The sequence below is a fragment of the Tamandua tetradactyla genome, chromosome 15 (assembly GCF_023851605.1).
Source record: "Tamandua tetradactyla isolate mTamTet1 chromosome 15, mTamTet1.pri, whole genome shotgun sequence".
In the NCBI taxonomy this organism is placed as follows: domain Eukaryota; kingdom Metazoa; phylum Chordata; class Mammalia; order Pilosa; family Myrmecophagidae; genus Tamandua; species Tamandua tetradactyla.
Window position 1 is genome coordinate 54,272,075 of NC_135341.1, and position 18,456 is coordinate 54,290,530.

Sequence of the window (18,456 nt, forward strand, 5' to 3'; positions counted from 1 at the left end):
ATTTTTTGCTTTAGTCTCACACATAAGGTGACATTTTAAAGTATTAATTATCATCTATTTTCAGCACCCTGCAGTAATGACATTCCTTTGTTCTTCCTCATGCCAAAACATTTTTAAAATTTGTACATTGTACATTTCACTATTATACACTCTAGGCATTCCTAGATTATACCACCTCGATCTTTAACATCTATCTATCTTTCTGATTTCATTTATGTCCCCATCCCTCCTCCCTCTATCATTCTCACATGCAGCTTCATTCAGTGTTTTAACATAATTACATTACAGTTAGGTAGTATTGTGCTGTCCATTTCTGAGTTTTTGTATCCAGTGCTGTTGCGCAGTCTGTACCCTTTCAGCTCCAATTACCCACTATCTTACCCTATTTCTATCTCCTGATGGTCTTTGTTTATTCACTAATGTCGGTTCATATCAGTGAGACCATACAGTATTTGTCCTTTAGTTTTTGGCTACTCTCACTCAGCATAATGTTCTCTAGGTCCATCCATGTTGTTACATACTTCATAAGTTTATTCTGTCTTAGAGCTGCATAATATTCCATCGTATGTATGTACCACAGTTTGTTTAGCCACTCATCTGTTGATGGACATTTTGGCTGTTTCCATCTCCTTGCAATTGTAAATAATGCTGCTATAAACATTGGTGTGCAAATGTCCGTTTGTGTCTTTGCCCTTAAGTCCTTTGAGTATATTCCCAGCAATGGTATTGCTGGGTCATATGGCAATTCTATATTCAGCTTTTTGAGGAACCGCCAAACTGCCTTCCACAGTGGTTGCACCCTTTGACATTCCCACCAACAGTGGATAAGTGTGCCTCTTTCTCCACATCTTCTCCAGCACTTGTCATTTTCTGTTTTGTTGACAATGGCCATTCTGGTGGGTGTGAGATGATATCTCATTGTGGTTTTGATTTGCATTTCTCTAATGGCCTCGGACATTGAGCATCTCTTCATGTGCCTTTTGGCCATTTGTATTTCCTCTTCTGAGAAGTGTTCAAGTCTTTTTCCCATTTTGTAATAGGATTGACTGTCTTTTTGTTGTTGAGTTGAACAATCTCTTTATAAATTCTGGATACTAGACCTTTATCTGATATGTCGTTTCCAAATATTGTCTCCCATTGTGTAGGCTGTCTTTTTACTTTCTTGATGAAGTTCTTTGATGCACAAAAGTGTTTAATTTTGAGGAGCTCCCATTTATTTATTTATTTCTTCAGTGCTCTTGCTTTAGGTGTAAGGTCCATAAAACCGCCTCCAATTATAAGATTCATAAGATATCTCCCTACATTTTCCTCTAACTGTTTTATGGTCTTAGACCTAATGTTTAGATCTTTGATTCATTTTGAGTTAACTTTTGTATAGGGTGTGAGATATGGGTCCTCTTTCATTCTTTTGCATATAGATATCCAGTTCTCTAGACACCATTTATTGAAGAGATTGTTCTGTCCCAAATGAGTTGGCTTGACTGCCTTATCAAAGATCAAATGTCCATAGATGAGAGGGTCTATATCTGAGCACTCTATTTGATTCCATTGGTCAATATATCTGTCTTTATGCCAGTACCATGCTGTTTTGACCACTGTGGCTTCATAATATGCCTTAAAGTCAGGCAGTGTGAGACCTCCAGCTTCATTTTTTTTCCTCAAGATACTTTGAGCAATTCGGGGCATCCTGCCCTTCCAGATAAATTTGCTTATTGGTTTTTCTATTTCTGGAAAGTAAGTTGTTGGAACTTTGATTGGTATTGTGTTGAATCTGTAAATCAATTTAGGTAGAATTGACATCTTAACTATATTTAGTCTTCCAATCCATGAGGTATGTTTTCTTGTCTGTCCTACCCTGATCCATTCTCACTGCTAATTGAGAACACGATTTTCTTTTGTGTTGCACCCATCCCCACCCCTCACCTCTAAAGTCTCCTCAACACTACATCCCTGAGTAGTCTTTCACAAAGGTTAATCTTCTCTACTTGATTAAAACTCTTTAGGAACCATGCAAAATTGCCCTCAGGAAAAATCTCCAAAGAAAGTCTATCTTTTTTTTTTAAATAATGTATTTTATTTAACCCAGTATATCAAAAATATTACCATTTTACCATGTGGCACTAGCCATATTTCAAGCACTCAGTGGCTTGTGGCTACTGCGTTAGCTCTACTCTTGGCACCCCTGTGTCTAAGCTTCAAGAAGCCATCCCAGTAGCATATTTAGGATCAGCTCCAGGTATCCTTTCTGGAACATTAAATGTTGAGTCCTCAATCTTATATTCTGTGCTCTTTAGCCCAGCACACCCAAGATCCACTCTTGCAGGTGTTCTGGTTCCTGGATAAATGTATCACCAAACCTTGCTGACCTTTGGGCAAGTACAGTTATCTCCTCCACATTACAGGTGTTAGGAGTGCAGCACCCCCGCAGTCTGTAAGACCCACTAAAAACCTTCCCTTTGTAGCAGAAAAGTCAAGAAGTCTTTATCAGGATTTCTTTGATAGTCTTTATGATCCTTTCCATCGATTAGTGTTTGTAGTGTGCCTTAGATATCTGTGTTACCCCTTGAATAAAGAGGCTGAATGAGAGATGTTATGTTAGGGGCGTATAGACAACTTCATCTCCTTCAGTGTGAAATTCATGGGGTTCTGGGTGGCTGGGGGCAGTGACCAGAAGCAGTAAAAGCTTAAAAGGATAATCCCTTGCTGGTAGGGTATTTTCTAGCCTCCAGAACAAAACACTGATTGGAACCAGTCAAGGAAAAATGCTTTAGTCGTACGTGGCTTTCTTTTTGCTTTTACATTCATGCACATTTTATTGAGTGTTAATATAAAATGCTTTTTCTTTTTCATTGTTACAAGTGAATGCTTTGATTGGCAACATCTCAGAAGTCAAATTAAAAGGCAAGTTTTTAGGCTGTAGTGAATTACTTGGACAACTCAGAGTCTGTCAGTTTTGCTTATTGTTGTCTCCTCACTCTCAACCCAGTCTGAACTATGTTCTTTTTCCCAAATGAGCTATGTCTTTTCATTATAGTCTTTAATAGTGAGAGACACTTCTCTTTTTTTCCCCAACTTAGCATCTTTAGCACCTGTGGCTTAGATAGCATGCTTCTTCAAGCCAGGGTAATCAGTCAATCCATTCAGAATTATAATTGCTTATCTGAAGCCTCACCTATTCTGAAAACTTAGAGCTGAAGTTATATATGAATCCTTGCCCTTAGAATGGATCCAAATGTTTGGGAGATGCCTCATACCATGAGCATTGGTTGGGTGGATGTCCTTTAATGTTGAGGTCATTGTTTCAGTCTCTCTTAAAAGTTTCCTGGCTTCCACTGTAAGTGAGAGTTGTCCTCAGTTCTCCCTAACGTGGTTGAGAACATCTGCTGTCCTCAACAGAAACAGGGTATTTTGAGAACCAGGTTGTGAGCAGCAGTGCCATCTCTTTTATGCTAGGATTGGCTTCTCCAGATCCCAGAAAGTTGTCTCATTTGTTCTTTTCACATAAGGGTCTAGGTCCAACTAAAATATCTGGCAAGCTCCAGAATACAGTCTAGACATCCCAGAAAGGAAGGACTGGGAAAAAACCCTCAGAATACAGCAGAATTAGATGACTAGATGCTGAGCTTTTCCTCAGACAGTGTGATTGGTAAATATAGTTTAACGAAATAAAATCACTTCATGTCTGTAATTTACTAAATGAACTTTTTTCTTTATATACAAGTATTAAAATAAGTAATATAAATTTGATATATATGTATGAAAATAACATAGAACATAAGCAACAAATTTAAAAGAGTGCAATAGAGTGATAGCAAGTATGGACACTGCAAGAAGTTCAAGTCAGATATTTATGTTGACCCTGGAACATTTTAGTCATGGACTGTTTTAGTTTCCTAGGCTACACAAAGCAAATATCATGAAATGGTTTGGGTTAAACAGTGGGAATATATTCACTCATGGTTTGAGGCCAGGAAAGTGTCCAAATCAAGACATCATCAAGGCAGTGCTTTCTTCCCAAAGATTGGCTGCCAGCAATCTGACTCTGAAGGAACTATTTGAAAAGATTAGTTATACAGAAGGAGCCACCCTCACTGAGCTGCATGCTTTGAATTGGAATTTTATGGTTTTTGCAGTCCTCCCTCTCTGCTATTGGCCTTTGGACAGCAAGGGTATGAATTCAATCTCTGGTTACTGAAATGGAGCACACTTGGAGTGCCCTACTTGGAATTGGAAGATCACACTTGGTCTCCTAACAGGTGCTCCAGGCAGCTAAGCTGCCTGCAGTCCTTGAATCAGAGGATACTGACATACCTCTTGTCTGGGGAAAATAAAAAGTTGTGGTATAAACAGTTAAATTTTTTTACCTTCAGACAATAGTAGTTGTTCCAAGCTTTCATATAAATAAGTTAACTTGTAAAAATATTGTTGCTGAGAGAGAAGAAACAAGAGGTCCAGATACAGTGTTTTAGAACTAAATGTTGACATTGTTCAGGAATGGGAATGGGTGTCTATTAATCTTGAATTCTTCCCAGAAAATTGAGCCTCAAGGACAGTAGTGGCTAGAAAAAGGTCTTTTTTTGTTTAGTTTGGTTTATTTTATTTTTTAATTTCCTTGGCAAGGAGGTGAGAGAGAAACACAGGAAAATCACATAGTTTTCTCCCATACTATTCTTTTAATTCTTTTTTAAAAAACTATTTTGAGTTTATCATAAAACCTTGAAAAACATTTGTCACTTTTATTTTCTAAGTGTTTTTCTCCCATGCAGGAACTTTGCATAGATGGCGACTAATTTGTGTGTTTTTCTTTTTTTTCTTTTTTTCCTTTTGCATGCTGTCCCCTGTGTTGGAACTCTCAATAGAGAGTAAGTTGGTTCAATATTTGTTGGAAACCTAACTCTACTGCATGACTGTGAAATTAACCCTTTTTCTCTATTTTCTCTCCTGAAGAGTTCATGCAGTGTTGGACCCTTTGCAATCTACGAAACGCTATTTGCAGTTATGCAAACTGTCATTCTGTTTGGAGATGTGCTTTTTAATCTACTAATTAATCTAATTTTATTATGATCTTCTGTTCTGTATTTGATGGCTGGCACACCTAAGATTTAAATGATTTTTGAAAAGACTACCTCAGCTGTAAATAGCTCAGAGATTTAAACTTTTTTCATTGAAGTATGATCGTGAGATTTGTGGAATTATAAAGTGATTTCATTGAAAGCTGCTTACTTTAAAAATAATTCCCAAGTTACACAATTATTTTTTAAAAAATTAACCCCCAGCCTCCCTACATGAACTTTCTAATATTCTATTATTGACATTCCATAAATGCAAGCAGTAGTTTATAGAGCAATGATTCTCAATTTTTCTCTTCTGAAATAAAATTTTTATCCTTAGTATTATATTAGTATGTCCACTTTCCACTTTCTCCATTAATTATAGATAAGGAAATGGGAGAAGATTAACATCTGACAGTGGAATTTTTGTCATGGGCAATAAAATATGAAATTTCCAATAAGTATTTTGGATGTGTATATATGTGTGTGTGTGAGAGAGAGAGAAGGGAGAGGGGATCATTTAGTAAGTATATTGACAAGATATAAGTATTTTTGAAAAATGATAGTATAGTCTATATCTAGAATACCATATAAGTAACATGCTTTCATTTTTATCCAGCTATGCTCACATCCATTTTGAGACATAATGTGACTGTATAATATAGTCACCTCATATATAACCAAGCATAACTTTTGGCTATGTTAGTTTGACAAGAAAGGACCTCTCAGGAATGACCAGAATGAATTTAGAGAAATGAAATATGACAGAAAATTTATAGCAAAGAGAAAGAAGTTAATCTTGGCTGAAGTGGAGGGAGGTACTTACACATCTTCCCTCTCCTTGAGGGAAACAGGTTGTCTATCTATTACACAGCAAATTTCCCTTATTTAAGAGAACATCTTTATTCTTTAAGGACCTTTCTCTACTCAGTCAATGAACAATTTTTATTGGGTAATTGGCCTCTCTTGATTTTGAGTTTGTTTTAATTGGTGATGCAAGAATATTTAAAATATAGTCTGTGTCCTCAATTGGTATATGTTCCAGATGGGAAGATAACATAGATGACAAAATTAAATAGCACTGTAAATAGAAAATACCAATATGAGTTCCAAGTAGAAAAGATCAGTGACGATTGTCTGAGGTTGTTCAGGTAGGATTCTTGGTTGGGATTTGAGTGGTAGACTTTGTAGGGAGTCATATACTGTGTCAAAATGGATGGAGTTGGGGGGAGGGGTGGAATGTTAGGAAATTGGAAGTGTGTGACATTTGTTAAGGGATAAAGAGTGTATATTGCCAGATAGTCCAAGATTAGTTTGGAGAGTTATAACCTTGAACTAAGGAGTTAGGACATCCTGTAGACAATGCAGGGACTTGAAAAGATTTTATTTCTATCAAACAGTAATATCACAATCATGGTATACAACAGAGGCTGATAAACTACTGTGTGCCTGCCATATTCAGCCTACTGCCTATTTTTATAAATAAAATTATATTGGAACACAACTATGCTCATTTGTTTATATATTATCTACTGCTATGCTACAGCAGCAGTATTGAGTGGTTGCAACAGAGACTATATGGCTTGCAAAGACTGAAATATTTACATCTGGCCCTTTACCGAAAAAGTTTGCAACCCCTAGTATACAGAAATAAAAAGTCTAAAGTCAGATTACCACAGAAATCCAGGTCTAGTTCAGGAAGGCCTAATGCCTTCGATAAGTTATGGTCAACAGATTTTGAGAAAGCTGAGAGAGTATCATTCTAGAGTTTTCTGGGATTTAGTAGTTTAGATCAGGTAAGTCCTGTCAAGGAGATAGCAATTTAATGAAAGCAGAATCAGAATGATTGGCTCTTAAATCAGCCTACATTTAGGAAGCAAAAGGAGAAGGGAAAGAAAAGAAGTATGAAGAGTAAAACCCTGTCACATAGTAGAATGGTCAGGCATTCTCGACTTAAGAAAAAGCTTTTAATGATTAGATTGCTATTAGTGGGAGCAATAGGATAGAAGTTAAAGCACAAATTCTTGATTTGGTATCTTCTGCATCCATACGCAGAGGAAAAGGATTTAAGTGAATTATAGAGTAAAGATATTAGAGGAGACTACTTTAGAGAGCAAGAATACAGAATAAAAGAATTCACTTTTATAAAGATTGAAGTTAGTTCTTCCTTGGAAGACATATTGGGAGACATATTGGAAGAATAGGTGTAGAGCAGATCAGAGTGGGGAAAAACCAATGGAGAATTTCATGTTGGATGACAGTAAAGTAAATGAGGTAGGTCATTTAGTAACTGAGTGGATGAAACACTGCTAAAAGTCAGTGACCTGGATTTTAAGTCCTTGCTGTGCCATTGATTAGCTGTAAAACTTTTGGCAAATCACTTAATTTTCCAGTCCTCAGTTTCTTCAGTCATAAAATGGGAGAATTGGTTTAGGCATTCTAATGGCTGTGATCCTCAGATTACATTTTGGTAGAACAAAATCTGGAAGTTAGAGTGTTCAGGAGAATAGGTACAAGCTGAAACAATAGAAGTGAAAGTGAACCCAAGAATTAGAGTGCTGTGCTTGTATACCAGGTTTGGAGGAGGGGTAAGAAGCCCTAATTGATAATTTTGTCAATTCTGTGGTGTAACAACTCCTACCATGACCAGTTTGAAGCTGCCTACCAACACAAAATTCCTGAATGTCTAACAGTTGACTTCACAGTGGACACAAGCCGGTTCCAGCCAACCACTGGACACATTTGCCAGGCAGTAGTAAGAGTGAGTACTAGATACATGTATTTGTCATAGACTAGGTCTAGTGAAGTTCTCCAACAATATTCTTGGCCCTAAGAACAGGGCAAAAGAAAGAAGTGAAACAGTGGGCCAAGTTTGGAATAGAAGTGAAGCTAGGTTTTCCAGGGTACTTAATGGGGTGGGAGTTAAGAGACTGCATCATAAATAAGAACAGTATTGAAGCAGACAATGCTTCGAGAGTACTGTAAAGTTGAAAGTAGTCTTAATTTCTGCTTTTACAAATATAGACCATCTTGAGCAGATAGCTAAGGTGTTTTTTATTTTCTAACTCCATTTCAAATGTTAAAGCTTAGTTATAATTATGATAGAGAAAATCCTTCATTTCTAACAGAAAAAAATGGAGTTCATGTACAACTGTATGAAGGAAATTTAAGAAATAAAATACACATTAAGAATAAAATTCTTAATTCTTAATCTCAAATAATTATGCTAATTTATTTTAAAAGTTTTATAATCTATTGTGATTGTAATTTAATTCATAATACATTATAGCTGAGAAGTTTTTACTGTTTACCTAGAAATAAATATTCTGGTATGGTCTTGAATTTATTATAAATAGGTATATCCCTGTTGTAGGTTAATTTTAATACATATTTTAACGAGGTGTTACATTTATGAATAACAGCTTCCCTTCATGTTTTAGTAAAGTTTTTTAAACTACTAAATGAATACCGGAGCCAAATATAAAATACATCTGTAGAAAGGTAGGTCAATAGTGTGCCTTCTAGAGCGTTTTAAAAATCGTTAGTATTCAAATGTATACTTTTATCCTGAATTTATTTTATTTTAGGTATAGTTATAGTTATCCAGATGATTTAAAATTATTTTTGGGGCAGTTTTACTAAATACATTATTTATGAAATACATTATTTCATACCAAAAAATTGTGACTCCTGTCATTTTGAGAAATCTCAGGATTTCCTCATTATATCTTGTGAATTTTATACTTTAAGGTAATTGTCAGCATAGCCATCCTCTGATCTACTCAATGTACTCTTCCAGAAAGCTGAGAGCAACTAAGACTATATGGGTAGTTCCTTTTCTAAATTTCAGGTAAAATGGAATTCATAATTAACCGGTTTAAGTTGTGATATCATTGACAACCTTAGGTGTGCCAGCCACTATGGCCAAAGTTTCTTTACGAAGTGATGCTGCATGGAATAGCTAATTGTTGAACTTCTGCAGAAGTTGGATAACAATTCAAATGTACTCTTGTATCACAGAATCCAATGAAAAGCAAGACAGATTTTTTTTTCCGCTTGGCTGCCAATCGCTGTGCCTCTGATTCCTATATTCCTTTCTATTTCAATTTGAGTTGAGGATAGAGGTCAATATTTCCTCCTTTCTCTCCCTCCCTCCCCTCCACCTTCCCCTTTCCCTCTATATCAACTGTAGGTATTCAGCATGTTTTTGGAGACTCTAGTAGACTTCATACAAGTTCACAAAGATGATCTTCAAGATTGGTTGTTTGTACTGCTGACACAACTACTAAAAAAAATGGGTGCTGATTTGCTTGGGTCTGTTCAGGCAAAAGTTCAGAAAGCCCTTGATGTTACAAGGTAATATTTTCTTCATATGTTTCAAATTTACCTGATAGTAATCAGGAATATTTAGTTCCTGTGTTAAAAGTGAGGACTATTTAGTCCTTAAAAATAATTTGGACTGCATAGGCTCCATTTGAAAATCCTTAATGACGCGCATTCTCATGTATTTGAAGTATTTCCTAATTTTAAAAACTGTTTTATTATGCATGCAAATACTCAGAATATTTCTTCTGAATATTTCAAACCAATGCTATATTTATACTTTCTTGTGTAGGTTCTTGAAATGACTTATTTCAAATATCCATTTAGTAAATCTAGATATAGCTAAAATTCAGACTTTAGGTGTAGGGCAGCATTTCTGAAAATATTGCACTTTTGTTGAATATATTTTCTGATTAAATTTATAGTTGAGGCATAATAGACTGTTTTTTATAGTGTAGGTTTTTAATACCATAGTAATTATAAATTTGGATGATCCCATGCTTCTGGGAATAACTTATTTTTTACTATAACACAAAGACTGTACCACATACAGAACTCGTTTCATGTGTGATTTATGAATGACATTCACTTTTGGTATTAAGCATGGTTGTCTGCTGTTAAGTTTGCTAAATGCTTTCTTGATTATTTATTTTTTTGTTTTATTTTGATCTTATTTTAGAGAATCTTTTCCAAATGATCTTCAGTTCAATATTCTAATGAGATTTACAGTTGATCAGACCCAAACACCAAGCTTGAAGGTAAAAATTTGAAGTCTTTTGAAGACATCAAAATGTTGAAATGTTGTTATTTGTATTTCTGTCACATAAGAAGCTGTTGAATCAGTGGATTTTGTTTTATAAACTTTCAGACAGTCAAGCCAGCACTTCGGGACCAGCTTCACTGTTTTTGGAGCTCTAAGGTTTTTTTTGTTTGTTTTAATCTGTACTCTTTCTTTTCTAAACTCTCTTTACAAACTGCAGTGTTTTTTATAATATTTGTTTGCAACTGTATTCAACTACTAACCTTTGGGTGCCTTTTAAGCATGCAGATACTTGATTTAAAATATTATTCAAATACCAGACTATCCTTTGGTGAGGCTTACTGGGGATACACATTTAGAAGGCATCACAAGTATGGCCATCTAACCCTAAGCTGGTAATGCAAACTTACTCTATAAAGTCTTATCTAATTTTATGTTTGTGATTTCCCAAAATTTTTTACTTTAATTTTAGGAGTTTTAATAGGTAATTTTGACTAAATGTCAGCTTTGCCTATTTATTCATTTTATTAAACAAAAATTTTAAGTTTTAATTGCATTGTATTCTCCATTTCTCCTTAAGTGAAATAATAACATTTATTTGCAATGTAATATTTCTGATATGTGCATAAAATTTGGAAATAAGGATTAACTTTCATAGTTATTATTGCAAATATTTTCTATTTATTTTATGTGAAAACTAAATGGATTCCAACTTGATTTAAAATGATTCAAAATTTAAGGTAAAAGAGGGCAGGCCACGGTGGCTCAGCAGGAAGAATTCTCACCTGCCATGCCAGAGACCTGTGTTCAGGTCTCGGTGCCTGCCCATGTTTAAAAAAAAAAAAAATTAAGGTGAAAGAAAATTATTTAAGATAAAAGAAGGGCCCCTGAAATTTTAACTGAAGATATTTTTAATATATTAAGTATAAGTGACATTAAAATCAGGGAAATAACAAGCATACGTGCATATGCAAGCCTTATTTTTCTGCTCTATTCTGCACGAAATATATTTGTACAAGCATTAATTCCCAGGATTGATTTTTTTCCTTGAGTTTTTGGATATGATTTTGACTCAAATATCCAATTATGTTTCTTACCATGGTTCGCTTACATTCAACATACTGTTATTTTCTCAAAGCTATTTTGTGAAAGGGGTTCCATCCTTTTTGATTTTGAAAAGTGACTTGCAGAAGAATTTACTTGATATTATTGGTACATATTTATTAGATACATTTTATGTTCAAGACATTGTGCTAGACCTTCCTAGGGACAGAATCACTTGTTACATTATTGGCAGTGGTACACAATAAACTAAGCTATGATAATGGCTTTGATACAGGTACTGCTCGTGGATGTTCAGGAACTGATGAAAATAAATGTAAAGATGTTGCATGAACCAGCGGGAAAAGAAGTCTAAACTAGCTTAAGAAATAAGGGTAATGATAGTTGAATTGTGGGAGAGAATGAAATTGCTGAGGGCCTGAAGAGAAAGACAGCCAAATGGAAAAGTGAAATGGGAAACATTAAAATTAGCTTTAATTCCAGGAAGACTGAAATCATAAACTCTTACTCTTCAAGCCTAAATATATCTAAGTATTGATATGCATAAATTTACAGAGTGTAGCAAAGCCATGGGGAAAATACCACTCTTCAATTGGTATTTTAAGAGAGCAGGGACAAATTATCTTGGAGCCATACCCTATACCAAAAATAAAAGTAACTTTCAGGTGGTTAACAGAATTGAGTATAAAACACTTAAAGCACAAATAACCTGGGTATGAGAGCTAGAAAAATGCTTGTTTGAAAAAACAATGAATTTTTTAGATAAAAGTGGCTTTTCTATGAAATTTTAACTCTCTCATGGTATGTCATGTTTAACTGTTGGAAAGAAAATGATAGAATAGGAGGAAATGGCAGTACAAAATGACTTTAGTTGAATTACTAATATTTTGAAAACAGGAAATGTAATTTTTGTTAACCTCTTTTTCTGGGTTTCCCAAAGATATCGAAGAATTATACATACCTTAGCACCTAGATTTTTTTTCCTTCTCTGAAAAAGAGTAGATGTTTCCATTATTAAAATTATGGACTATGTATAACATTGTAAATTAGCTGCTAAAATATAAGGTTTCAAATTATTATCTACGTTTTGTGGTTATTTTGTTTATCACTATAATAAATACACCTATTCTTGAAACCCTTTCAGAATTTTGTATTCCTCTAAATTGCTGGCACTATAGTAATTGAATCTCAGTGCAAATAAATATATTCAATTATTGTTTGTGACAAATGAAAAACAAAATACACTGGTGTTTGTTCTTTGCCTTAATGTAGTCACCTTTCAGCTACTCACACTCATTGATAGAAGGCAAGTTAAGATAGTTTCAATAATCCAATTATGTTGCCATTATTTAGTTGGGCCTGCTACTACAAAGCTAACCAGAAGTTTTTCTCTATCCATTGCACATTTTACTCAGAATGACTGCTAGGTCAACTCTTGTTTTTTTTCAGTACATTTCTTAAAAGTTATAATTTACGTCTTAAAATTCATACATTATAAAATGAAGAATGTAATATGAACCTTTGTCTTTTTTTTTTTCAACTGGAACCAAGAAGGGAAAAATGTAGAAGAGTCAGAACTTTTGTTTTCCCTGAAAATGTTATTTATTTTGGCACAAAAGAGTAAACCCTCAATCCATAAAGAGTGTTTTCGTATTATTGTAGAGCAACGTTACAGAATAGGAATACCTGCTACCAGCTCCAAGGATTCACATATGCTTTAGAAAAAAAGTCATTGCTATTTGGATTCAAACAGACATCAGAGGAGGAGGTAATAACTAATTATCTCCCTCTCCTGATTTTCCTTAATTTTACTAAGTTATCACTGGGAAACTAATGGTTGGGATGTCATGCAGTTATGCCAGAATCTGATAAGGGTGATGAAACCAGCCATTTGAATATAGCCAAGCTATTAAAATATGACATTTTAGTCTCCCTAATTTCTTCTGTTTCTGGGATAAAAGGATTCTACTTTATCCTCTGCTGGCCAGTGATAGTTCAAAGTTGACTTATAATGCTTCAGTTCCTTTTGGTTATAATTGCAAAAGAACCGTCAAATTCTTGGATGTTTGACATCTCTTAGAAAGAAGCAAGCTAGGAAGCACATTGGTGATCTAGATTTTCTTAAGGGGAAAACATGTACTATAGGAGTCCAGTTGTAATATGCTATTAATATTAAAATAACCATCCCTGTACTAATCTGCAAGTTCATTCAGATGTTAATTTAACATCCCAAGTGACACATCTGAATTAAGGTCATGGCCTCAAAGCCGTCAACATCTTTGATGATTATCTTCTTTGGTATTAATTAATACTTGTCAGTCCTTATCAGCTGTAGTAGCCACTGCCACGAAGTTTGATTCCAGCGAATGACAAATTCATTGCACTCCTGCTCAGCCCAACTTGAAACCACTGAGCCGAAAGATGTAGCTAGTACTCAAAGATAAAAGGTAGTCATTTTGCCCCAGTCACACTAAGTTGCTCCAGACCATACAGCAGGCCGTCGTTTTCCTGGCACTGCTCTTGATCCCAGGTTCTGTTGAAAACATTCCACCCTGAGAACCTGAACAACTGGCAAGCCAAGCAAAATAACCTTCATATTCTAGGAAGTGATGAAAGACATTGGGAGAGGGAAGGAGTTGGTGATATTGTCTGGTACTGAGGATAAAGGAGAAAGGAAGGATGGTGGCATTGAAAAGGCAAGTGATTCCAATGGCATGCTCCCCTTTCCCTTTTCCTCTTGGAGAGTACTTGGAGAAACATCACAAGAGTCCTTATGTTCCAGCTATTGCTGCTGCTTTTGTGTTTCCCTAAGCAGGGCCAGCTGAGCTAAAGAATCAGAACTTTTTTTATCTACTATGTATTAACCTGGCATGGCTTCCCAGAGACTTTACTTGTATTGAGTGAGGACAATAATAAGGAAAGAATTTCTTTAATTTCTTTTATTGTTAATGTTGTTTTTCATTTTATGCTTTTCAAAAAATATTTGCTTAATGATTTCCTAAGTATTCTTCAGTGTCCTTCACTAACCATTTCCTTGTTCTCTCCCATTGTGCTTACCTCTGCAGGTGAAGGTTGCTATCCTTAAATACATAGAAACTCTGGCCAAACAGATGGATCCAGGAGATTTTATAAATTCCAGTGAAACTCGCCTGGCAGTATCTCGAGTCATCACTTGGACAACAGAACCCAAAAGTTCTGATGTTCGAAAGGTATAATTTGATATAAGGTTTAGAAGATTAATTGGAAAAACAAGTCAGTCATTTTGGATTGCCAGAGAAGTAATAAAAATGTTCAAGACATTACCAGTTAGCAGCGAGTTATGTACCCAGGGATATGAAGAGCTCAACCTGTGTTAATTTTTTTCTTAATATTTAAATTAATTTAAATATCCAATTAATATGTACATAGTTAACAAACTTAGGATCAAAAGCAGCTGTCATTGCCACAACCCTTCTCTCAACTTCTAATCCTATTCTAAATATTCCAAACCTTTCTGCTTGCATTTACCTATGTATTTCAAGTAAGAGTTTACATCATTTCTTGAATCAATTGCTGGTAATCAGCTGGGAAGGATTTACTGCAGATATTCACTCCTATGCCAGGTCACCCCTTCTGCCTCCTTTAATAATTTGCCTTGTTTATTTTTTTTAACTTTTTTATTGTATAATATAACATATATACAAAGCAAAGAAAAAAAAATGCAATCGTTTTCAAAGCAATCTTCAACAAGCAGTTAAAGGACAGATCCCAGAGTTTGCATTTCTCTAATGGCTAATGATGTTGAGCACCTTTTCATGTGATTGGTGGCAGCTTGTACATCTTTGGAGAAATGCCTACTCATGTTCTTTGCTCATTTTTCAATTGGGTGTTTTTGTTGTTATTGATTGGTACAAGTTCTTTATATAGGCTAGTTATTAAATATATCATATATATGGTTTCTAAATATTTTCTCCCAGTCTGTAGATTGTCTTTAACTTCCTTGTCTGTTTCAGTTTGCTAAAGCTAGTGGAATTCAGTATACCAAATGGAAAATAGTTATTTATTATTTTACAAATTTGCAGATCTAAGTCCATGAAAAGATCGAAAGTAAGGCATCAACATGATGATACCTTCTCTCTAGAAAGGCTATGGCATCTAAGACACCTCTGTCACATGGCCAGCATCTGTTTGTTCTTCTCTCCCAGGTTTCATTGCTTTCAGCTTCTGTCTTCAGTGGCTTCCTCTCTCTGCTTCTGTGTGTGTGTCCTTGTCTCTCAGCTTTTCTGGGGCTTCTGTGAGCCTTCTTAATTTCATCTCTGCATGCCCTTTATCCTCTTATAAAGGACTTCAGTAAGGAAATTAAGACCTATCTTTAATGGGGTGAGTCACATGTCAATTGAGATAACCTAATCAAAATGTCCTACCCACAAAAGGTCTACACTGCAGGAATGGATTATAGGAACATGGCCTTGGTGCCCCTCCCCCACAGGCTGCTTCCCAGAGGAGAAAGGAAATAGAGTTTAGTAACAGCAGGGGCTGAGTGTAACCAAGCTCCAATTGTAGAATTAATTAACTAATTCAGACTCCTAAAAATGGCCCCCAGCTCATCTGAACCTCGGGTAAAAGCTGAGGTTGCTGGTTTTTCCCCCAGCACAGAGAGGGCAGGGCTGATGGAAAAAGAGAAAAAAACAACAGAGGTTTTTTGGCTTGGACAGTACAAAATACTTGAAAAATGAAGTTGGAGGTCTCAGACTACATGACTTTAAGGAGTATTATGAAGCTACAGCTGTCAAAATAGCATGATGCTGGCATAAAGGTAGATATACTGACCAATGGAATTGAAACAAGTGTTCAGATATAGACCCTCTCATCTATGAACAATTAATCTTTGATAAGGCAGTCAAGCCAACTCACCTGGAACAGAACACTCTTTTCAATAAATGATACCAAGGAAACTGGATATCCACATGTAAAAGAATGAAAGAGGATCCATATCTCACACCCTATTCAAAAATTAACTCAAAATGGATCAAAGACCTACACGTTAGACGTAAGACCATGAAACCTTTAGAACATGTAGGGAAATATCTTATAAATCTTATAATAGTAGGCAATTTCCTAGATCTTACGCCTAAAGCACGAGCACTGAAGAAAGGAAGGAAGGAGGGAAGGGAAGGGAAGGGAGGGGAAGGAGAAAGAAAGAAAGAAAAAGAAAGAAAGGAAGGGAGGGAGGGAGGAAGGAAGGAAGGAAGAAAGAAAGAAATGGGAACTCCTCAAAATTAAACACTTTTGTGCATCAAAGAACTTCATTAGAAAGTAAAAACACAGCATACATGATGGGAGACAATATTTGGAAACGATATATCAGGTAAAGGTCTAGTATCCAGAATATATAAAGAGATTGTTCAACTCAACAACAAAAAGACAGACAACCCAATTACAAAATGGGCAAAAGATTTGAACAGACACTTCTCAAATGAGGAAATACAAGTGGCTAAAAGGCACATGAAAAGATGCTCAACTTCCCTGGCTATTAGGGAAATGCAAATCAAAACCACGAGATACCATCGCACACACATCAGAGTGGCCATTATCAATAACACAGAAAACAACAAGTGCTGGAGAGGATGTGGAGAAAGAGGCACACTTATCCACTGCTGGTAGGAATGTAAAAGGGTCAACCGCTGTGGAAGGCAGTTTGGCAGTTCCTCAGGAAGTTAAGTATAGAATTGCCGTATGATCCAGCAATACCATTGCTAGGTATCTATTCAGAGGACATGAGGGCAAAGACAAATGGACATTTGCACCCCAATGTTTATAGCAGCATTATTTACAATTGTTGAGAAATGGAAACAGCCCAAATGTCTATCAACAGTGAATGGCTAAACAAGCTGTGGTGTATATATACAATGGAATATTATGCAGCTGTAAGGCAGGATAAAGTTAATGAAGTATGTAACAACGTGGATGGATGTTGAAGACATTATACTGAGTGAGATTAGCCAGAAACAAAAGGACAAATACTGTATGGTCTCACTGATAGGAACTAACGTTAGTGAATGAACTTGGAGAATTTCAGTTAAGAACTGAGGCCATCAGGAATTAGCAATAGGGTAGATATTGGGTAATTGGAGCTGAAAGTATACAGATTGTGCAACAGGACTGATTGTAAAAATTCAGAAATGGGTAGCACAATACTACCTAGCTGTAATACAGTAATGTTAGTACACTGAATGAAGCTGAATGTGAGAATAGTAGAGGGAGGAGGGCTGGGGGCACAAATGAAATCAGAAGGAAAGACAGGTGATAAAGACTGAGATGGTATAGTCTGGGAATGCCTAAAGTGTATAATGACAGTGACTAAATGTACAAATTTAAATATGGTTTTGCATGAGGAAGAACAAAGGAATATCAATACTGTAGGGTGTTGAAAATAGATAGTAATTCATATTTTAAAATTTTAACTTATGTGTGACACTAAAGCAAAAATTGTTTATTTGGTACAAAATTTATATTTTGAGTAGTACATTTCCTAATATAACTTACGTGGACAATTTAATTGAACACCATAAGTGCACAGAACCTTGAGTAGGGCATGAGATCTTGTAGGTTTGTCCGGAGTGATGTTCCGATAAATCCTATAGTGATTTGAACAGTGAATAAAAAAGTATTTGCAAAGTCCCCTTGGGGGAATGGCGATAAAGGGGATAAATTCACCTTTCCCATGTGCAGAATTCCTAATATTCTCACAAGCAGTGGGGACAACCAAAGCAATAGGCTGAGCCCTCAATCCTGGGGTTTGTTCATATGAAATTTATCCTTGCAAAAGATAGGCTAAGCCTACTTAAAATTAGGCCTAGAGGATTGAGAAAAACCCTAGAATGAGCTGAGACTTAGCATCAAGGGATTGAGAAAACATTCTCGACCAAAAGGGGGAAGAGGGAAATGAGACAAAGTGTCAATGGCTGAGAGATTCCAAACAGAGTCGAGAGGTTATCCTGGAGGTTATTCTTATGCATCAAGTAGATATCATCTTGTTATTCAAAATGTAATGGAGAGGCTGGAGGGAACTGCCTGAAAATGTAGAGCTATGTTCCAGTAGCCATGTTTCTTGATGATGATTGTATAATGATATAGCTTTCACAATGTGACTGTGTGATTGTGAAAACCTTGTGTCTGATGCTCCTTTTATCTACCTTGTCAACAAAGGAGTAGAACATATGGAATAAAAATAAATAATAGGGGGAACAAATGCTTAAATAAATTTAGTTTGAAATGGTA

At 35.6% G+C, this 18,456-nt stretch overlaps 1 protein-coding gene across 10 annotated transcripts in view; it reads left to right on the plus strand.

Annotated features, from left to right (window-relative positions):
- Positions 1 to 18,456, plus strand: part of CLASP2 (cytoplasmic linker associated protein 2) — a 290,913-nt gene that overhangs the window by 227,475 nt on the left and 44,982 nt on the right. For 7 of the 10 annotated variants that reach the window (XM_077129874.1, XM_077129866.1, XM_077129867.1 and 4 more), the window contains 4 exons: positions 9,244 to 9,407; positions 10,054 to 10,132; positions 10,243 to 10,293; positions 14,262 to 14,405. In XM_077129874.1, the coding sequence (XP_076985989.1) occupies positions 9,244 to 9,407; positions 10,054 to 10,132; positions 10,243 to 10,293; positions 14,262 to 14,405 (438 nt within the window). The remainder of the gene's footprint in view (positions 1 to 9,243; positions 9,408 to 10,053; positions 10,133 to 10,242; positions 10,294 to 14,261; positions 14,406 to 18,456) is intronic. The other 3 variants (XM_077129868.1, XM_077129871.1, XM_077129872.1) reach the window with 1 other exon arrangement.